General features: G+C 43.6%; 1 protein-coding gene across 3 annotated transcripts in view; it reads right to left on the bottom strand.

The window, feature by feature from the left end:
* Positions 1-12,522, bottom strand: part of LOC112252155 (dipeptidyl peptidase 9-like) — a 33,436-nt gene extending 20,914 nt beyond the window's left edge. The window contains exons 1-6 of one of the 3 annotated variants that reach the window (XM_024423144.2): positions 12,328-12,522; positions 6,444-6,534; positions 6,007-6,245; positions 5,511-5,623; positions 4,878-5,051; positions 3,098-3,266 (exon numbers count right to left, since the gene is read on the bottom strand). In XM_024423144.2, coding sequence (XP_024278912.2) covers positions 3,098-3,266; positions 4,878-5,051; positions 5,511-5,623; positions 6,007-6,245; positions 6,444-6,499 — 751 coding nt within the window. In that variant the 5' untranslated portion in view covers positions 6,500-6,534; positions 12,328-12,522. Of the gene's footprint in view, positions 1-3,097; positions 3,270-4,877; positions 5,052-5,510; positions 5,624-6,006; positions 6,246-6,443; positions 6,535-12,327 lie in introns of those variants that run through there. The other 2 variants (XM_042323035.1, XM_042323036.1) reach the window with 2 other exon arrangements.
* Between the last annotated feature and the right edge of the window lie 10,887 nt (positions 12,523-23,409).

Here is a 23,409-nt window from a genome sequence, read left to right as displayed (position 1 = left end):
CAGCTAACCGATCGCTGCAGCTGTACATAGTCTATTGGTAAATAGCCCACCCATTTTCACCTACCTCATCCCCATACTGTTTTTATTTATTTACTTTTCTGCTCTTTTGCACACCAATATCTCTACCTGTACATGACCATCTGATCATTTATCACTCCAGTGTTAATCTGCAAAATTGTAACTATTCGTCTACCTCCTCATGCCTTTTGCACACATTGTATATAGACTCCCCCTTTGTTTTCTACTGTGTTATTGACTTGTTAATTGTTTATTCCATGTGTAACTCTGTGTTGTCTGCTCACACTGCTATGCTTTATCTTGGCCAGGTCGCAGTTGTAAATGAGAACTTGTTCTCAACTAGCCTACCTGGTTAAATAAAGGTGAAATAAAATAAAAAATCCTTTTCCGGTATGAGGTGGCCTGCCCATGCACAATCAACAAAAGCATTATGCCTCAATTATGCCAATGTTAGTCAGTCTCTTCTAGAAGTATCTGAGGATGAAAATCTAACATGGCTCTACCACTCTACACCCAAATGGATAAACTTGAAATAGCTTTCTCTTTAACTTGTGAAACACAATACTCCAACGTTTTCAGAATACAAGCACTGCACTTAAGGTAGTCCAACTGGACCTGTCTAAGGGTGTTTGTTTGGTGGTCTCCTTCAGAGATTGTGGCCTCCTTTAGAGAATGTGGCTGTGCTCCGGGATCAGTTTGATAGCTTTGAGGCAAAAGGAAAGGACATGTCACCAAGCGTTCTAACGCTTTACAGACCTAACACAACTGAGAAGATGACAAAAACACGCTGATGAGTCGAAAGAGGCAGAGCCTGACTGTTGTTAATCAATGACAGTTTAGCAGAAATTTGCTGTTTGTGTTCACCGTTGTGATTGACACACTTATTGATGAGTTGGATAGGAGGTATGAGTCATACAAAGAGCTAAACAACTGCTTTGGATTTAATATACCTTCACTTTCCACATAAGACCTACATGGATCTGCACTCAACCTTCAAAGTAAATATCAATCTGACTTGCAACATGATTTTCCAGATGAAATTGTCCAGTTTAAAGAATGTATTAAAAGTAGGGGGGAAAATTGCTTCACATGTTCTAACAGAGCAATCTACAAGAAGTCTTTCACAATATTGACATTGCCTTGCGAATATTCTTGACTTTACCCGTTACCTATGCATCAGGCCAGTGGTGCTTTTCAAAGCTTGCTCGTCAAAAACAGACAAATCAACAATGGGACAAGAAAAGACAAACATTTTAATCTTACGGCTCTTGGGAATGATCTACTCAGAGCACTTGATTTCAAGGACATATTTGCAGATTTCACTGCTTGGAAAATTAGGAACAAAACCATTAAGATAAGCCATGATGACACTTTTTGTAACAGCATAAGGCCTAAAGCTCGTCCGCTGGAGAGGCTGTCCAGGCAGCTGGTAGTGCTGAAATGGCGGAGGCCGCGCTCTTGTTGTCTGGATGGTATCTGTCCATGGTCCTCCTGAATCAATATTGTGACCATGCTGTGTAGCCTAGGTTATGCAACTGTAATAATATGCTTTGTGGACTTTAATGTTGCTCTCCGATTTTAACTGTGATAATTATGAAACAAACATAAAATGTTATGCTTACTGTGTTGTATTGTAGCCTAGGCTCAATTTATTTAGTTTATTTCGAGAAGACACACACGTATATAATCCCATGCATAAATAAGGGGCTCATTCATCAAGCTAGGGGAAGCGAAGCTCTCTAAATAAATTGAATTAAATTTGCCCAAATTATATAGCTCATGAGTAACCTACTCCTGTCTATTATACAGAAATAAAATCATTCAAAATAGGCTACGAAAGCATGATTTGGCCACAGAGGATCATTAGACTTACATCGCATTGCCTACAGTCAGAAGGAAAGGCTGCATGCACAATATGGGCAGATGATTGTAGTGTTGCGACTGTCAGTGAAAAGTAGAGGCCCAGCCAGGCATATTTAAAAATACAATCACAGGAAAACATAGTTTGGAAAGCAAATGGTTATTGATGTAATGAGAAAGCAATGAAAAGACTAAATCTGTCTGAGTTATCCAAATTCTCAAATTAATTGGTGAGGGTGCACTACGCTTATTCACTCTTTATCATTGTTGGGTCAGTGCAAAGTTTGTTTTTGGACAATTTCCACCTCCAATTTAGATGGACGTTATATTCTGTTTGTGTCTCCTTCTTGTAGGCCTATTTATATGGACATCATTTTTATTGATATATTTGTCAGTAAAGTAGGCTATTGGTAATTTGTTGTACTAAAAAAGATTCTGCCAATGCCTCTAGTCATGTAAAGTGTAGTAGAATTACAGGAAATGTGTTTATAAAAAGCCCCAAAATAAATTCTGTCCAAAGAAAGGTAGGTAGGCTATCTGATATAGCCTAGGCCTACTCTACGCTATACGTGCTCAGCCATGCATTGAACGGTCTTTTTCGCAAACAGTGATTATTAGCCTTTTTTTTTTTTTATCGTAAAAAAAAAACTATTTTTTGGCAGGCCATCTAACGATTTATCCAGGTAAAAATGTACTTGAACATGCATTTCACAATCTGACATAATGGTCTCCTACCTTTTGGGCTTTACATTGCAGATAGTACATTTGTTCATGGTTCTAGGTCGTTTTTTAAGCATTTTGAACAAAGAGCAGTTTGGGAGCCAAATAAGCAGTCTCTTTTACGTGAATGGAGCCAAATGAGACAGCTCACCGAAAAGACTAAGAACGCCCATCACTACCATCCCTCCCGTCACACTGACCATCAGATGCAGGCCTTCAGTCCAGTAAAAAAAAAGATTATGCTCACTCAGCTGTGCCTCACAAGTAATACAACAAATGATCCATTACGTGTGATCACATATCTAAAATGTTGAATAATATTGTATTGGGCCTATAGCACAAACCTCATTGCTATATAACTGTTTTTATATGGTTAATGTTGCAAAAACGTACGTTGTTTTTTTATCTGAGAGGTAGATCACGGCTTGAATTTTGAATCAGAAAGTGATCTTGATTCAGTAAAGTTTGGTGACGACTGCTATACATCATTTGTGCCAACCTTTATGGCAGTAGGTGAGTCTCCTCTCCTCCCCAGTCTCGATGCTGGCCACCCACAGGTCGTTGCTATTGATGAAGGCCATGAAGGTGGGGTCGCCTGGGGAGATCTTGGGGTCCATTCGAGTGCCGGAGCATTGGGTCTTAATCTCTACAGGCTTCATGGGGGACGCCTGCTAAACATCACACAGACTTTCAGGTATAGAAGTTACCATGCAACAGACAGGTTGGTTACCAGAGTGCCTACATGTCAAAGTCTTTTCTATCACAAACACTTGTAGGTGACCACTTGGTACACTTCTTTATTTTAGAAGTGTATAAGGCACTTTGTATACTTCACTTTAGCAATGTACAGTCGTGGCCAAAAGTTTTGAGAATGACACAAATATGAATTTCCAAAGTTAGTTGCTTCAGTGTCTTTAGATATTTTTGTCAGATGTTACTATGGAATATTGAGGTATAATTAAAAGCCTTTGGCACTTATGAAATGCTTGTATTGACAATTACATGAAGTTGATGTGTTGACCCTTCTTTTTCAAGACCTCTGCAATCTCCTGTCAATTAACTTCTCGGCCACATCCTGACTGATGGAAACTTATTCTTGCATAATCAATGCTTGGAATTTGTCAGAATTTGTGGGTTTTTGTTTGTCCACCCGCCTCTTGAGGATTGACCACACGTTCTCAATGGGATTAAGGTCTGGGGAGTTTCCTGGTCATGGACGCCCTTGGCTGAGAAGCAACTGCACACATGAATGGTCTCAGGATGCTTCACTGTTGGCATGACACAGGACTGATGGTAGCGCTCACCTTGTCTTCTCCGGTCAAGCTTTTTTCCAGATGCCCCAAACAATCAGAATGGGGATTCATCAGAGAAAATGACTTTACCCCAGTCCTCAGCAGTCCAATCCCTGTACCGTTTGCAGAATATCAGTCTGTCCCTGATGTTGTCCTGGAGAGAAGTGGCTTCTTTGCTGCCCTTCTTGACACCAGGCCATCCTCCAAAAGACTTCGCCTCACTGTGCATGCAGATGCACTCACACCTGCCTGCTGCCATTCCTGAGCAAGCTCTGTACTGGTGGTGCCCCGATCCTGCAGCTGAACAACAATTGAACCGCTCTCCTTGAAGTTCTTGATGATCAGATAAATGGTTGATTTAGGTGCAATCTTACTGCCAGCAATATCCTTGCCTGTGAAGTCCTTTTTGTGCAAAGCAATGATGACGGCACGTGTTTCTTTGCAGGTAACCATGTTTCACAACGGAAGACCAATGATTCCAAGCACCACCCTCCTTTTGAAGTATCCAGTCTGTTATTTGAACTCAATCAGGATGACAGAGTGATCTCCAGCCTTGTCCTCGTCAACACTCACACCTGTGTTAACGAGAGAATCACTAACATGACAGCTGGTCCTTTTGTGGCAGGGTTGAAATGCAGTGGAAATGTTTTTGGGGGATTCAGTTCATTTGCATGGCAAAGAGGGATATTGCAATTCATCTGATCACTCTTCATAACATTCTAGAGTATATGCAAATTGCCATCATACAAACTGAGGCAGCAGACTTTGTGAAAATGAATATTTGTGTCATTCTCAAAACTTTTGGCCACGACTGTACAGAGCACTTTGCACAATTCTTCATTTTCACAATGTACAAGTTCGGACTACCGTACATATATTTGAAGGACTTTGCTTTCATGACCACCTAAATAACCAAGATGCCAAGATAACAGTATGATCCAAACTTTAACAGGAAGGTATGAGCTGTGTCGTGTAAATAATACTCACAATGAAGCCATTATGGCCTCCGTCCCGACAGTAGAACAGGCTGTTGCTGGCCTGGAACAGGAAAAGGCCGATCTCGGCGTGATAATCATACGATGTGATCCCAAAGACCCCCAGACGCTTTCTCTCCCTCAGCAGCTCCTCCTCCCGGGAGTACACCCCATGATGAGGGGTGGCCTGATGGTCAGGGAAGATACGTAGCAGACAGTGAGACAGCGATGCAATGTTAGCTTAGCATGAACACCAGCGTGTTTTGGCTTTAACCAAAGTGCGGTTTTCTGGGCAACAATAGTGGTACCTTCATTTTGCCACTCGTGTTTACAGGGGAAATGAATGATAGTGTTTTTTGGGGGGCATAGTATTGATGGCTGTGTCATAAACATAGAGCATAAACAAACACAGGCACTCCCAAAGGTCGGAAGTACAGTAGTATTCCATTAGGTGCCAACTGAACTGACCCGTGTATGTCCTCCTCTACATAGTTCACATCAGTGCTGTGGGTGAGGACATGCATGCAGAAATGCCTTGTGAATGTGTGACGAACTTCTTGAGGTAAACAACATTTATGTTTAGATTTCCCAGAAATCCGACGAGTGGCAAAAGGGAGCCCAGCGGAAGGGGCTGAGGGTTCATTACCTGAAAGTGATCTAGCATCTGTTTCCACGACAACACCAGAAGGGCCTCTTTCCGAATCTTCTTGGGAATCTCTGAGTAAAGTAATGAGTTTTCCCTACTTCCATAGGGCATTCCTAAATGACCATGGAGCGGAAGAAACGGGTTGAGTTAAAGAATATATTTGCATCGCTAAGTCTGTTTATCTTGTCTGTGTAACCGCAAAGTTCAAGGATATTGTCACTGATATTGGTTGTTGAGGTTGTTCCTAAAGAGTTTCTTCCCATTGTAATGTTCCCTATAGCCTACCGTCTAACATTAATGGTGCAGAGGGAATCAAACACAAGTATAGAGATCAAATATACACATGAGATTCCTCCATTTCCCACCCCTATTCACATTAGTTAATTATGATACACCGTACTGTCACCATTGCGGTGCTGTTTGTTGACAGAAATTATGACGACTCCTCAAAATCCATAATGGGATTTCCAGTGAGGGTGTGGGGGTGTGACCTCACCAAGGTAGTAGAGTCGATGGGAGTATGGGCCTGACTCGTCCTGCCTCTGGACAAACTGGAAGTCGTGCGGGGCCTTGTTGATGACCATGCCCGTGTACTTGCGGCTACTATGGATGATGTTCCGCAGGCCGTCCCACGAGTGCTTCTCCACAAAGAACTGGGAGGGCAAGTCCTCCATCTCCACTACCTCCGAGCTGTCCGAGAGCTCATCTACAGCAGTCATTCTGAAAGCTGAATAACTGGCCCATAACAATAGAAGTCACCAACAACATGATACAAAGCTGAATATAAGTCCATACATGTAACTGAGTATTGAATACAAGTAAACGATGAGAACAGACGGACCAGCTAGTTGTATAGGTTAAAAAGGTCCAACATGTCACATTAAGCCACATTTGACCAAATGAGCACTGTAGAATGCAAGATTAGTTACGCACCTTTTCCAACTACCTTCTGTTTCGTCTTCAAGTTTCACCCTCTTAACTCTATGCATTAACCGGCCAACAAGCCTGAACCAGATTTGGAAACCTAAAACAGAGACATTGGATTTCTTTGATACAGTCACTATAATACATGCCCATCATCTTAAGGAACATTACAGTGTGAAACAAAAGCTAAAACCCTACCGTGACATACTGAAGAACATTTTTTTAGAATACGTAGGAGACTGACACCAGACTGAAAATTCCCTGCATAAAAGAGGATTATCGTACAAGGACAAGCCAGAGAAACAGCACAGAATCTGCCATAAACATCCCGGATGAACAAGACTTCACATAACAATTCCCTAAAAACTGCTATACCGAAGAAATCTCCACACCATTGTTCTTTGACCTGCTTCATTAAGGCACAGCTCAGCGACTCACTTGGGAAAAACCTTTCTCCTGCGATGGTCTAACTATGTGTGACTCAGGACAATGCTAGAGAATGCTACATGCCTCTAATGTCTCAACATGAATATATCACCAGAGTGAGGAATGTTTGGGTATTACTCTACAATTCAGAGGTTAGTCAGGCTTGTTGATCTGCCTTCATTTTTTAGGCCTAAATGAGGTCATTCACATAGCCTACAGTACATTAACATAACCATCCAATTAATATTGAAAGGAAGTAGGGTTGCAAAGGGTCAGAAATTTTCCCGGAAATTTTCCATGGGAAGTTAAGCCTGGGAATCTTGCTTAAATTCATCAACAAACAAAAAGTTAGCTTAAAACAGTGAACCTTTTTTTGTGGGATACACAAGGCAATTCTAGGTCTTCTGGCATATTTTGGTTGAACAATCCCCAATTCAATGGAATTGCAACCCTCTGCATGCACAGTGTATTCTTCTATCACATGTGTTGTGCACTCTTCCATCACATGTACAGCTGATTCTCAAGATCTTGCACACTAATGAGATGCTATTGAGCCCACACTACTACACTGTCTTAGCCAAGGACTAAGACAGCTTTCTGGTAAGTTTTGATTACAATACTGGGTGGTTGAATATAGTTTTTTGTTAACTACTAAATAGTAGCCTGCAGCAAAGTGTGTTTAAATCATTTCGAAGTTGTTACCCATTTCTGCTAGTTCGTTTTTGCTACCATGTGGGTTTTAGCTTGCTTGAGCATGCCAACTGGGTGTTAATTCATTTTAAAACATTTATCTTACAAAGGATTTGTTTAATCTAACTGCTTAACTACTTATCTGTACATGGAATTGTATTTGGGTTTTTTTTTAACAATTTTTTTTTTTTTACAATCGTTACAGGAAAATGCCACGGGCACTATCTGATGTGTGGAGACATTTCACTGCAGCTAATGTAGAAGGAAAATCTGTGTACATTTGCAAATACTGTGCCAAATCATGTGACAAATACAACAAAGATGCAGAATCATCTGGCCAAGTGCATCAAGTTCCCTCACCACTCACAAGAAGCAACCTCTGACAAAAGTCCCTCTATTTCTATTCGAGGTGAAAATGATGAATCAGACACCTTATCAATAGCAACAGCTCATGGTCCTCCTGGAATCAGAAGTGTTTTTGACTCAATGGAGGAATGTCTTGCTCAAGCTGTGTATGCAACTGGTTCACCTCTGATGCGCACAGGCAATGTGTATTGGAAGAGATTTCTGAATGTTCTTTGCCCAACATACACCCCTCCAACCAGACACACTTTATCTACTCATTTGCTGGATGCAGAGTTCAACAGAGTTCAAGTGAAGGTCAAGCAAATCATAGAGAAAGCAGACTGTATTGCAATAATCTCTGATGGGTGGTCGAATGTTCGTGGGCAAGGAATAATTGACTAAATCATCTCCACCCCTCAACCAGTATTTTACAAGAGCACAGACACAAGGGACAACAGACACACCGGTCTCTACATTGCAGATGAGCTGAAGGCAGTTATCAATGACCCTGGCCCACAGAAGGTATTTGCACTGGTTACAGACAATGCTGCGAACATGAAGGCTGCTTGGTCTAAAGTGGAGTCCTACCCTCGCATAACACCCATTGGCTGTGCTGCTCATGCATTGAATCTGCTCCTCAAGGACATCATGGCACTGAAAACAATGGACACACCCTACAAGAGAGCCAAGAAAATGGTTAGGTACGTGAAGGGTCATCAAGTTATAGCAGCAATCTACCTCACCAGGAAAAGTGAGAAGAGGGGGTTGTCGAGGACTCCGGCCACCCTGGTTGTGGACTGTTCTCTCTGCTGCTGCACAACAAGCCAGTCTGGGTCCAGGAGGCTTCTGGACAGCTTCTACCGCCAAGCCATAAGACTCCAGGACATCTAGTCAGGTGGCTGCCCCACTGCCACTCTGTTGTCATCTATGCATGGTCACTTTAATTGGCTCTACCTACATGTACATACTTCCTCGGCTGGCCAGTGGCCCCACGCATTGACTCTGTAAAGGCGCATGTGACTAATAAAATTTGATTTGAATAAGAGCACCACATTGAAGCTGCCCACCAACACCCGTTGGGGTGGTGTTGTCATCATGTTTGACAGTCACCTGGAGGGGAAGGAGTCTCTCCAAGAAATGGCCATATCACAGTCTGCCCTGCCCACTTCACTGTTGCTCTAAGCAGAGGAAACTGCAGTTCTGAAATACATCAAAAAGTGTGAAGACTTCTGCCTGAAGCCCATACACACCGCAGTGTACATGTTGGACCCCAAGCATGCTGGCAAGAGCATCATGTCTGGTGCAGAGATCAACAAGGCCTATGGTGTCATCACTACCGTGTCTTGCCACCTAGGCCTGGATGAGGGCAAGGTTCTTGGCAGTCTGGCGAAGTACACTTCCAAGCAAGGGCTTTGGGGTGGAGATGCAATATGACAGTCGTGCCAACATATCTCATCAGCCACCTGGTGGAAGGGACTTTGTGGATCTGAGGCTCTTTCCCCTGTTGCCTCCATCATCCTCCAAATCCCACCAACATCAGCCGCCTCAGAGCGCAACTGGTCCTTGTTTGGGAACACACACACCAAAGCATGCAACAGGCTGACCAATACAAGGGTTGAAAAATTGATGGCCATCCGGGCAAATTTTTGGCGTTTTGAGCCTGACAACAAGCCATCGTCAACATGGATGGAAAGTGACCGTGAAGATGAGACCTCAGAGTCTGATGTTCAAGAGGTGGACATTGAGGAGGTCCAGGGAGAAGACAGAAGCCTGAGAGGAAGATAGTCTAGAAACTAAAAGCTTTGGTTATCTTTTACAGATGTATGTTGAAACCGTTTTTGAGAGATGTGATGGATCATTGGGGATCATTCAATATTCCCTTTCGTTGTTCAGTGAAATCATCCCATGTGAAGAGTCAACTAACTTAAAGTTAAATTCGTAACTAAATAGTTGTTTTTATTTATATTGGAAGGATTTAATCATTTGCAATTATGTCTATTTATGATAAGGTAAAAGGTTAATGTCTCTGTCTCCATATGATATGGTAAATATATCCAATGCAAAAAACAAACATTTAAACAGTATTAATATGAATTTGCATACATTTCCATTAATTTCCTTATATTCCCATGGAAAGTTTCCACCTCTGAATATTCCCCAAAATGTGCAACCCTAAAAAGAAGAATATGTATGCTTTTATCCTCAATGAGCTACACAATCCCCTTTGAAAGCTGAACATGTAAGCATATCCAACACTGAAAAGGCAACAGGTTAGTGGGTTAACAGCTTAGTATGCAGCTCAGCCTAAACCCCTCATGGTGGTGTTTTCGAAGGTGACCGTGGCGAGAACTAAACTATTCTCATTCAAATATCTCCATAGAGAAACTGAAACAGCCAGAAGGAAGAACCCCAACTCATAAAAACCCAGAAGAGCTTCAATGACTAAGTAAACAATGATGGGTTTGTGGTGGTATTATGGGATTTTAGCAAGGCGGGTAGATTTACACTAGCGTTGCTTTCAATTATATTTGATTTATTTTACCTTTATTTAACTAGGAAAGAGTTCATGGGAAGCCAGAATTTAAATACATTTCAACTGAATTTTTATCAACACATCGCCTGCGCTACTCGCTCATCATTCTTCTCCTCCGTCCTATTGGCAGAAACTTAAACAGGAAGTACCCGTGAAAAGGACTGTTCAACGTTGGTCTGACCAATCAGAATCTATACTTCAAGAATGTTTTGATCATGACGGCAGGAATATGTTCTGGGTTACCTCAGTAACATTGACGCTATACACTGACTCGTTCCCCCACCCACTGTGACGATTAGAATTTATCCAAACCAAACACCATGGATAGATGGAAGCATTTGCACAAAACTGTAAACAGGAACCACCGCATTTAACCACAGTAAGGTGACTGGGAACATGGACGAGTACAAACAGTCCAACTATGCCCTCTAAGGCAATCAAGCAGCCAAAACGTCAGTACAGAGACAAAGTCGAGGTGCAATTCAACTGCTCAGACACGACATGTATTTGGCAGGGAGTTCCGACAATCATGGATTATAAAAGGAAAAACCAGCCACGTCGAGGACACCGACACCTTGCTCCAGGACCAGCTAAACACCTTCTTTGCCTGCTTTGAGGAAAACACATTGCTACTGATGGGGGCCACCGCCCCTCAAGAAGTCTGTGAGCTCGCGTTATCCATAGCCGACGTGAGTAAGACATTTAAGCGCATTAACCCTTGCAAGGCTGCCGGCCCAGACGGCATCCCTAGCCGCGTCCTCAGAGCATGTGCAGACCAGCTGGCTGAAGTGTTTGCGGACACATTCAATCGCTCCCCATCCAGGTCGGTTGTCCCCCACTTCCTCCAAACACATAAGAGTCATTGGACGAAGGCATCTACTGTAAAGGGGAGTTTTGTTAAGAGCTGCGACGCTCGGTCGGAACATCAACAAGCATCGCTTGCAGTGTGGTTTTGGTAGCATAAGAACCTTATCAAAAAACAAAAAGGTTCAATTGATACACATCTTTATAGGGTTAGTGTTCCCAAACGGCCATATATCCATGTCACAGTGCGTGTTTACGGAAAACAGAGGTGCTAATTAGCATGCTCCGAACAAATCCAAATGTATTTGTCACATGCGCTGAATACAACAAGTGTAGACCTTACAGTGAAATGCTTACTTACAAGCCCCTAACCAACAATGCAGTTTTAAGAAAAAGAAAAAAAATAGAAAATATTATAAATAATAATTAAAGAGCAGCAGTAAAATAACAATAGCGAGGCTATTTACAGAGGGTACCCGTACACCGGTGTTTTAACGGAAGAAGGCCGCCAGAAACGTGTTTTCACTGAAAAATACTGTCCGCTGCAAATCTGATAAAGCCGGTAAAGCTAGCAACTCTACATTGTTATTTGTATTATTTAAAACTCCTAATGTTAGGGGTTGGTGGCATTGGGACGTGTCAACACAGCCCATACATTCACTTACATTAAACATGCCCAAGTGTGGATTGTAATCTATCCAGGTCCATAAAAACTATTTAATTAACTAGCTAGTAAAAGTTAAATAGATTCATCCTCGGATACTGACAATGACGATTGGAGCTAGGGAACGTTAGTTGGTTCTATGGCTAGCTAGCTAGATAACGTGAACTAGTACGTTATCGTTATATGTCACGCCATTAGCAATCCAACAAACTCTAAACGTAACGCAAAAAAAAAGTTAACAAGGACCCGTTTTCAGTAATTCATTTCAAGATAAATTTAAGCAATTGTCGGAGCTTTACTAGCTACACTGCTATGTTGACAGCAGGGGGCTGTTCTGGCTAGCGAGTTAGCCTCGGCGGCTAGCAAGCTAACGGTTAGAAACGGATCTAGAACTGTCGGTTTACGGAAATAACATCAAGTTTGGTACTTACAGGTTCAGCCCTAGATTTTCTCTCACACGTTTCTAACTTCTGCTTTAATGGTGCGATTAGATGTTAACCAGTTATAACTGCGTCCATGGCCTGTAGCTCATCAGACAAAACAATCACGGAAACGAATTTGGGAAGCCTTAACGAAAGCGACCCTTCAACCGGAAATCATACATATTTCAGAATCAACCAATGCTAATATCAGAGACGGAAGAGGAAGCGAGACACCCCACAGACTGCGTTTTTTCCCCCCTAACATTTGTTTGTTTTTTAAACACAGGCTGCGTTTTCGTCTTATGGTTCAATCAAAGTCAATTGACTAAGTAGGCCAGACCCAGCTGATATTGCGTTGATTGGTTGGTTGTTTAGAAACAAAACTTTAGGTTACGACCGTAACCCCGTTCTCTGACAGTATGAGTGAGGTATGTAATTCGTCAGAAGCCTATAAGAAGAGGCCTTTAAGCCAGCCATGATTGGCTGGACGTCGAGACCTGTGTGTCGGGGGAAAAGTGTCTATCCTACCCTAAAAGGTCCAAGTGAGCGTCTCTGAGTCTTTCAAAAATAAGCAACACCTAGTCCTCGCACATGCAAAGAGGGTGGTCCAGTGACCTAAAGTTATTTTTCAAGTATTTGTTTCGGTATTTCACTTATGGGAAAACGGACTCCTGTATTGCCAGACAAGCTTATCCTGACGACCGACTGCCCTGTGCGATATATCACACAAATGGGCTTTGCCACCAGAAGACCCAACACGTAAAACAGTATGCGCCAGGGTCGGTGCAGTGACATCGAGTCTATAAAACTTCTCAAATGTATGAGGTGAAGTCCAACTCGCTGCTGAGCAAATATCTTGGATAGATATGCCCAAAAATAAATCGCAGAACGTAGCCATTCCTCTAGTGCAGTGGTTCCCAAACTCTTTGCAGTCGTGGCCAAAAGTTGAGAAGGACACAAATGTTAATTTCCACAAAGTTTGCTGCTTCAGTGTCTTTAGATATTTTTGTCAGATGTAACTATGGAATACTGAAGTATAATTACAAGCATTTCAAAAGTGTCACAGGCTTTTATTGACAATTACATGAAGTTGATGCAAAGAGTCAATAGTTGTAGTGTTGACCCTTCTTTTTCAAGACCTCTGCAATCTGCCCTGGCATGCTGTCAGCCCATTCTTGCATAATCAATGCTTTGAATTTGTCAGAATTTGTGGGGTTTTGTTTGTCCACCCGCCTCTTGAGGATTGACCACACGTTCTCAATGGGATTAAGGTCTGGGGAGTTTCCTGGCCATGGACACAAAATATTGATGTTTTGTTCCACGAGCCACTTAGTTATCACTTTTGCCTTATGTCAAGGTGCTCCATCGTGCTGGAAAAGGCATTGTTCGTCACCAAACTGTTCCTGGGTGGTTGGGAGAAGTTGCTCTCGGAGGATGTGTTGGTACCATTCTTTATTCATGGCTGTGTTCTTAGGCAAAATTGTGAGTGAGCCCACTCCCTTGGCCAAGAGGCAACCCCACACATGAATGGTCTCAGGATGCTTTACTGTTGGCATGACACAGGACTGATGGTAGTGCTCACCTTGTCTTCTCCGTACAAGCTTTTTTCCGGATGCCCCAAACAATCGGAAAGGGGATTCATCAGAGAAAATGACTTTACCGCAGTCCTCAGCAGTCCAATCCCTGTACCTTTTTCCTGGAGAGAATTGCAATTCATCTGATCACTCTTCATAACATTCTGGAGTATATGCAAATTGTCATCATACAAACTGAGGCAGCAGACTTTGTGAACATTTATTTGTGTCATTCTCAAAACTTTTGGCCACGACTGTATTGTCCCATACCCCTTCAAACATTCAACCTCCAGCTGCGTACCCCCTCCAGCACCAGGGTCAGCGCATTCTAAAATGTGTTTTTTTGCCATCATTGTAAGCCTGCCACACACTAAACAACACATTTATTAAACATAAGAATGAGAGAGTTTGTCACAACCCAGCTTGTGGAATGTGACAAAGAGCTCATATAGGACCAGGGCACAAATAATATAATAAATAATTTTGTTCTTTATTTAACCATCTTACATATAAAACCTTATTTGTTAATCAAAAAATGTGAATAACTCACCACAGGTTAATGAGAAGGGTGTGCTTGAAGGGATGCTCATAACTCTGCAATGTTGGGTTGTATTGGAAAGATTCTCAGTCTTAAATCATTTCCCACACACAGTCTGTGCCTGTATTTCATTTTCATGCTAGAGAGTGCCGAGAATCCACTCTCACATATAGTGCCTTGCAAAAGTATTCACCCCCCTTGGCATTTTCCCTATTTTGTTGCATTACAACCTGTAATTTAAATGGATTTTTATTTGGATTTCATGTCTTGGACATACACAAAATAGTCAAAATTGGTTAAGTGAAATGAACAAAATTACTTGTTTAAAAAAAGAAACAACAGAAAAGTGGTGCATGCGTCTGTATTCACCCCCTTTGCTATGACGTCCCTAAACAATATCTGGTGCAACCAATTACCTTCAGAAGTCACATAATTAGTTAAATAAAGTCCACCTGTGTGCAATCTAAGGCGTCACATGATCTGTCACATGATCTCAGTAGATATACACCTGTTCTGAAAGGCCCCAGAGTCTGCAACACCACTAAGCAAGTGGCACCACCAAGCAAGTGGCACCATGAAGACCAAGGACCTCTCCAAACAGGTCAGGGACAAAGTTGTGTACACCAGCGGAACCCATCCAACTTGAAAAAGATGCTGGAGCAGTTTTGCCTTGAAGATTGGGCAAAACTCCCAGTGGCTAGGTGTGCCAAGTTTATAGAGACAAACCCCAAGAGACTTGCAGCTGTTATTGCTGCAAACGGTATCTCTACAAATGATTGAATTTGGGGGGTGAATAATTAAGCACATTCAAGTCTTCTTGTTTGTTTCACCACCAAAACATATTTTGCATCTTCAAAGTGGTAGACATGATGTGTAAATCAAATGATACAAACCCCACAAAACTCTATTTTAATTCCAGGTTGTAAGGCAACAGAATAGAAAAAAATGCCATTGGGGGTGAATACTTTCGCAAGCCACTGTAGGTACATGGTTGTAAAGGGCATCAGTGTCTTAACAGCACGATTTGCCAAGGCAGGATACTCTGAGCGCAGCCCAATCCAGAAATCTGGCTGTGGCTTCTGATTAAATTAAATTTCCCCAGAACCGCATGTTGCAATTGCGATGAGGCTCTCTTGTTGAGATATCGGTAAGTGGACTGGAGGCAGGGCATGAAAGGGATAACAAATCAGGTCTCCCGGTTGGCGCAGTGGTTAAGGGCCACCAGAGACTCTGGGTTCGCGCCCGGGCTCTGTCGTAACCGGCCGCGTCCGGGAGGTCCGTGGGGTGACGCACAATTGGCCTAGCGTCGTCCGGGTTAGGGAGGGTTTGGATATCCTTGTCTCATTGCGCACCAGTGACTCCTGTGGCGGGCCGGGCGCAGTGTGCGCTAACCAAGGTTGCACGGTGTTTCCTCCGTTTCCTTCCGGGTTGGATACGCGCTGTGTTAAGAAGCAGTACGGCTTGGTTGGGTTGTGTATCGGAGGACGCATGACTTTCGACCTTCGTCTCTCCTGAGCCTGTACGGGAGTTGTAGATATGAGACAAGATAGTAGCTACTAACAATTGGATACCATGAAATTGGGGAGAAAAAGGGGGTCAAATTTTAAAAGAAAGGGATAACAAATCCAGTTGTTTGTGTCATCTGTTTCGGGAAAGTACCTGCGTAATTGCGCACCCAACTCACTCAGGTGCTTCGCTATATCTCATTTGACATTGTTGAGTTAATTTACACACAAAAAAATCATACAATGATGGAAAGACCTGTGTGTTGTCCTTGTTAATGCAGACAAAGAAGTGCTCCAAATTATAGCCTCAATTTTATCCCGCACATTGAATATAGTTGCGGAGAGTCCCTGTAATCCTAGATTCAGATCAATAAGGTGAGAAAAAACATCACCCAGATAGGCCAATCGTGTGAGAAACTCTTCATCATGTAAGCGTTCAGACAAGTGAAATTTATGATCAGTAAAGAAAACTTTAAGCTTGTCTCTCAAAAAACAAAAAACCTGTCAATACTTTTCCCCTTGATAACCAAGGGGGAAAGTATGTTGTAAAAGTGTTACATGGTTGCTGCCCTTAGTGCAGAAAATACACAAGAGTTCAGGGGCCTTGCTTTAAGAAAGTTAACAATTTTCACTGTTGTGTCCAAAACGTCTTTCAAGCTGTCAGGCATTCCCTTGGCAGCAAGAGCAACTCAGTGGATCCTGCAGTGTACCCAAGTGGCGTCAGGAGCAACTGCTTGCATGTGCATTACCACTCCACTATGTCTCCCTGTCATGGCTTTTGCGCCATCAGTACAGATACCAACATGAGCAGCAGCAGCTATGTTTGGCTACATACAGACCGTTAGTGGAATTCCCACGAGAGAGTAATGGTTCATGTGATTGGATGTTAATTATTTGACTAGGCTACCTGTGTCTTCCTATATGGGGTGGCAGGGTAGCCTAGTAGTTAGAGCGTTGGACTAGTAGCCGAAAGGTTGCAAGTTCAAATCCCCCAGCTGTACAAGTCTGTCGTTCTGCCCCTGAACTATTCCTAGGCCATCATTGAAAGTAAGAATTTGTTCTTAACTGATTTGCCTAGTTAAATAAAGGTAATTTTTAAAAAATCTGACATTGTGTTGCTATTTTGCTGAAAACTAGATGGTTTCATTTTCTTTTTGGCAGTGAAATGACGCTACTCGGCGAGAGAAAAAAACTCACCCAAATGTATAGCCCCGTTGGAAAATATACATGGACTGTTTGAAAATGTGAAGACATTTTTTAAAAAACATTTTTTTGTTAAAAATGTTAATCACATTTTTATTTGGCGTACCCCCACGGCATTGCGCGTACCCCAGTTTGGGAATACTTTCTCTTGTGGAATGAGCCTATAGGCCAGCAGGAGACTGAAGACCCTTACTTGTGTAGGCCAAAGCAATAGCCCCCACTATCCAGTAGGATAGTTGTTTAGTGAACGCTTTACCTGTTCACATTTTCTGAATTCCTTAGGTCTGTCCATGGATATTGGCAGAGTGTGTACTGGGCACAGCATATGCAATTGTTGATGTTCCGGAGAGGAAAACGGTGGGGGATAAAAAGCTACCAGCCGCAATGATATCCTATTGTTACTGGGTGCAAATTGTGCACATGACGAGTGCACTGAGAGTGCGTGAATGTCACTTACATGCTTGGCGGAGGCCAGTGTTAGTAATAGCAAGGTCTTAAATGAAAGCATCTTCAGTTCCACCTGATCCAGGGACTCAAAAAGATGTTGGCATAGAACATCCAAAACAATTGATAAATCCCATGATGGGCAAGCTGTTTGGACACTGGACGCAAACGACAGGCACCCTTCATGAAACGGGCGACAAGGGGGTGTTGTCACACTGCCGTGCTCCCAAAACCCACACTACAAGCCAAAAAAGATGCTAGATATACTTTAATAGTAGAAAAAGCATGTCCTTTTTCTAATAATTCCTGTACAAATGACAGGATTACCGGGACAGAGCACTGGAATGACACTGCCTGTGTTTTAATGCACCATTCCTCAAATACAAGCCATTTACAATTATAAAGGGACCTGGTGGATGAGGCTCTAGCACTCTGAATTGTCAAATTACATTTTAGGGAAGCCCGACATTGTTCAAGTTGAACCATTCACGGGCCAGGCCCAGAGCGCCAACCGTTCTGGTTGAGGATGGAAAATCTACCCTCGCGCCTGGCACAGTAGGTCCCGACGCAGGGGGGCACGAATGAACGCATAGTAGTTGAGTGATCTCCACTAACCAGTATTTCTCTGGCCAATGTGGGGCTATTATTATGAGAGATAGACCCTTCTCCTGCATCCTGGCTAGGGTGGGGGAAATCAGGGCTAGTGGGGGGAATGCATACAGGAGGATGCGTGACCACCCATGTGCCAATGCGTCCACACCCATCGGTGCATCCCGATCCCTCACGGAAAAGAACAGTGAACACGGAGTATTCTCCATTGATGCATAAAGATCTGCTGGCATGCCAAAGTGCATCCAAGCCTGATTGGCTACCTCTGGGGGGAGCTTCCACTCTCCGTATAGAGGGTTCCCCCTGGAAAGTAAATCTGCAACCAGATTCAGTACTCCAGGTACATGAGTAGCTCTCAGTGACTGGAGATGCACACTGCTCCACATAATCAGTCTGTGTGTAAGTGAGGGGATCGCACTCCCCCTTGTCTGTTTATGTAAGCCACAACAGTGGTATTGTCTGTTCTGACTAGAACATGACGACCCTCCAGAAATGGGAGGAATTACTTTAATGCTAGGGACACTGCACGGAGTTCCAGGCCGTTTATGTGAGTAGATCGGAGATGGGGTCCCCACACCCTATTGACTGTTCTGCCCTCGTGGGTCACACCCCAACCCAAGAGATGAGTCTGTTGTGACTACGTTTCTGGATAAAACAGTGGCTATCTGGGCACCCTGTGACAGAAACGTACGGTGTCTCCAGGAGGGCAGTGCTACCATGCAGTCTATAAGATCTGTACACGGTGATGTTTGTGACATATTGGGGTCAGACCTAGAGAAGAGACCCAGCCTTGAAACCCTCTCATATGCAACCGTCCTAATGGGATGACTACTGATGCATCAACCAGCGGCTTTCAGGAGACGCAGGTTGAGGTCTGTGGCAATATAAATCTCATCCCACAGACCTGGCTCCGGTGACCGCTAGCTGTAGCTCAGCTTGGTATGCCAAGAGCATGGAGGCGGTGCTGAGAGCCCTTACCAATGTGGCGACCGATCTGTAGACCTTCTCTGTCGCAAAGGACTGGAAGCACTCGTACTTGTACTTGTAAGGTGGGGCCAGTCAAGGTCATGGAGGACTTCTGGCTAGGGTGTAGATGGGAAGCCACAAAGGGGTTCGATGGGGGGTATGTAGGCAAGCTCAATCCCCACCATGTCAACACAGTCCATCACCGACCCATCTTGGACAGGGTACTTGGAGGAGAAAGGTGTACTCCAGCTACGGGTAACCTCTTCCAGGCATTCTGGGAAGACTGGTAGTAATTGCCTGTTTTCCCATTTTATTTTTGGGTAGCCGCTTACCTCGTAGCGGGACGTGGTTGTCTCTGCTAATACATTTGGCCAGGGAATCACTAGTTTATTTGCAGAGCGCTTGCACACGTCCTGCAGGTTCACACCAGGAACTGGTGGGGATGGCGCCCCGCCTGCTTGACCGGTTTCAGATTCCCCGGCAGGAGGCTTGATGGCCTGGCCTGACGGGGATGAATGAGTCTTTGTCTCCCTCTGATGATTCTGAAAGGAGGCTGTCGCAAAACCCTGTGGAGTCGTTATCATCTCCAATCAGGAAGCCTGGCAGGGATGCCTCAAGGTCATTGCTGGAGTCCTCCAACAGGGGGGCAATGGCATTGAGCTGGTCGCCCCAACTAGCATTAGCCGTCGATCCACAATTCCACGTGGGGATATCCATAGTCTCTGGTGAGCCATCGGGGACGCCGGCCTCCATGTTAGGGCCCTGTTGACTCTGCGATAGAGGCTCTTCACATTGAAGAGGGCACAGCGTTGACAGTAGCCAGGGGAGTCTAAGGCTTCCTGGGCATGTTGCAGCCCAAGGCAAGCGGAGCACACCGAGTGGGTGTCTTTGGGCGATATCTTGTTTCCACAAGAGCAGATTTGTGCCAGGAGCTTCTCCTTGTTTGGGGTTGGAGATGCTTTTGTTGTCATAGCTTGGATGCTATGTTTTTAGCTGTCAGAAAAAAACTAGAGTTGTAGGCTAGTCCGATAGCTAGCGATTAGTGGGTTATGTGCGACGGTGGCACTCGGTGTGATGGCCGCATACCGTTTTCAAAATAACAGGTTAGAAAAGATAGCTTGGTGTAGCTATCAAAAAGGTTTCTTGTCGAAGTAAAACAACAAAAGCTAGCTAGCGTGGTGGCTTGCTTGCTAACGACTTGTTGCTGTTTGGATACAGCTAACTTGGTTGTGAACAGGTTAGCCGTGTCACAGCTGTACCCGTTCCTCCCTCAAATCATTTCCTCTAACTATGGTGAAGGAAAAGGAAAATTGTGACCACCACACAGTCCTGAGAATAGCGCCCGGTGAGCGAGTTCTGGAAAATGCAGTCGTGTCAAGGTAAGTTTTATGATGAAAAGCAAGAAGAGGTGTTTGAATGAATCAGAGATGCTGCATTGGACCTTTTATAGGGTAGGAGGGACACTCTTCCCCGATGCACATTTCTCGACGTCCATCCAATCAAGGCAGGCGAAGTGTAATAAAGGCTTCTGATGAATACGCTGGGGGCATATCCCATTAGTGAAATACTTGAAAGAAAGTTGCGCACGCATCAGTTATGTGGCAAAACAGACAGGGTTGGCTTGGATTGCTGACAACATATAAACTATATTTTGTCTCCAATGTTTGTTGAAAACAAATACATTTGCACAATGAGCACTTGTTGTCTCTCAAATACATAGTTACAGTTATTGGTTGGTTAGCTAGCTAGCACAATTTTTTTCCATTTTCCATATTAGCATAGATGTGACGAAAGTCAAAACACCTCAAAACAAGATATGCTATCAAGAACAAGATCAAAATTACAGCTGCAAGCAGAGTAGCCAGGGTTCAAGCTGTGGGCCCACCATTCCACCATCAGGACAATTGGTCACATCGTCCTAGGATGAGCTACTTCTTTACACCTTACTATGCTTGAATAATGAATGGCGCCGGTGGAGATGGCTGCCATTTTACAGACTCCTAACCAATTGTGCTATTTGGTGTGTTCTCGCGTTGTTTGTAACTTATTTTGTACATAATGTTTCTGCCACCGGCTCTTATGACCGACAAGAGCTTCTGGGTATCAGAACAGCAATTACTCAGTTCGAACTGGACAAAGATTTTTCTTTAATGAGTCAGACGCAAAGGATTTACTCCAGATACCTGACAAGGCCCAAATCCCCGTTATTCGCATGAAGAGAATCCGCCGATACAGGGCACACAGGTCCGGGTGCCTTGTGAGAATTAGTTTGCGAGTGGGTAACCCGCCTCTACCATCTGTCCTATTGGCCAACGTGCAATCATTGGAGAATAAACTGGATGAGTACCGTTCAAGACTATCCTACCAACAGGACATTAAAAACAGAAATATCTTATGTTTCACCGAGTCGTGGCTGAACGACAACATGGATAATATACATTTGGCTGTTTTCTCCGTGCATCGACAAGACAGAACAGCTGCCTCTGGTAAGACAATGGGTGGCGGTCTCAAGGTTTTGCTCAGCTGAGGAAGGGTATCTCATGATAAGCTGTAGACCACACTATTTACCAAGAGAGATTTCGAAGCTGTGTATTTACCACCACAAACCAATGCTGGTACTAAGACCACACCCAAGAAGCTGTATAAAGCCAGGCGGCACTCCTAGTGGCCGGGGACCTTAATACAGGGAAACTTAAATCCGTTTGACCTCATTTCTACCAGCATGTTACATGTGCAAAAAGAGGGAAAAAACACTCTAGACCACCTTTATTCGACGCACAGAGAAGCATACAAAGCTCTACCTCGCCCTCCATTTGGCAAATCTGACCATAATTCTATCCTCCTGATTCCTGCTTACAAGCAAAAACTAAAGCAGGAAGTACCGGCAACGATGATACAGCCTATGGGATGAGGTCAGAGACCTGGAAGTGTGGTGCCAGGACAACAACCTCTCCCTCGACATGAGCAAGACAAAGGAGATGATTGTGGACCACAGGAAAAGGAGGACCGAGCACACCCCCATTCTCATCAACAGTGCTGTAGTGGAGCAGGTTGAAAGCTTCAAATTCCTTGGTGTCCACATCATCAATAAACTATCATGGTCCAAACACACAAAGACAGTCGTGAAGAGGGCACGACAATGCCTATACCCCCTGAGGAGAATGAAAAGGTTTGACATGGATCTTCAGATCCTCAAAAAGTTATACAGCTGCACCATCGAGAGCATCCTGAATGGTATGGAAACTGCTTGGCCTCCAACCGCAAGGTACTACAGAGGGTAGTCTGTACGGCCCAGTACATATCTGGGGCCAAGCTTCCTGCCATCCAGGCGGTATCAGAGGAAGGCCCTAAAAATTGCCAAAGACTCCAACCACCCTAGTAATAGACTGTTCTCTCTGCTACCATATGGCAAGCGGTGCCGGAGCACCAAGTCTAGGTCCATAAGGCTTTCTAGCCCCAGCCATAAGACTGCTGAACAGCTAATCAAATGGCTACCCGGACTATTTGCATTGACACCACCCCCTTTTTTACGATGCTGCTACTCACTGTTTATTATCTATTATCTATGCATAGTCACTTTACCCCTACCTATACGTACTGTAAATATTACCTCAATTCCCTCGACTAACCTGTGCCCCCGCACCTTGACTCGGTACCGGTACCCCCTGTATATAGCCTTGTTATTGTTATTTTATTGTTGCTCTTTTATTTTTTACTTTAGTTTATTTAATAAATATTTTTCTTAATTCTTATTTTTCTAAAAACTGCATTGTTGGTTAAGGGCTTGTATGTAAGCATTTCACGGTGCATTTGACAAATAACATTATTTGAGTTGATTTGACAATTATCAGCAGTTGAAATCATGACGTTGATTACTTTAAACGTCTTCTCCAGAACCGCTTGACCGATTGCCACCAAATTTGGTCTATAGTATCTATGGATGAACACCTTCAAACACATTTTCCAAGAATCTAGCTAAAACAATGTGGTCGCTATGAGCCAATGAGTTTGTATGAATGGTTTTCCCATTCGACAGCGCCACAATGTGGCCAAACTCAGCCACACTTTACAGGTTAGATAGAGTCATATAATTGAGTCAAACAGATCAAGACATCTAAATATGTGCCCGTTATAGCACCACCGTGTGGTCGATCTAAAGGTGCTTGCATATGTTGAGTGTTGACACTGTTTGCAACATGTGTACCAAACGTGAGTGATTTATAGGCATTTATGTGTGAGACCACACCCACAT

Source organism: Oncorhynchus tshawytscha, linkage group LG06 (assembly GCF_018296145.1).
Source record: "Oncorhynchus tshawytscha isolate Ot180627B linkage group LG06, Otsh_v2.0, whole genome shotgun sequence".
Classification (NCBI taxonomy): domain Eukaryota; kingdom Metazoa; phylum Chordata; class Actinopteri; order Salmoniformes; family Salmonidae; genus Oncorhynchus; species Oncorhynchus tshawytscha.
Note: the sequence above shows the minus strand (reverse complement) of the source record. Positions and strands in the feature narration are given on the sequence as shown.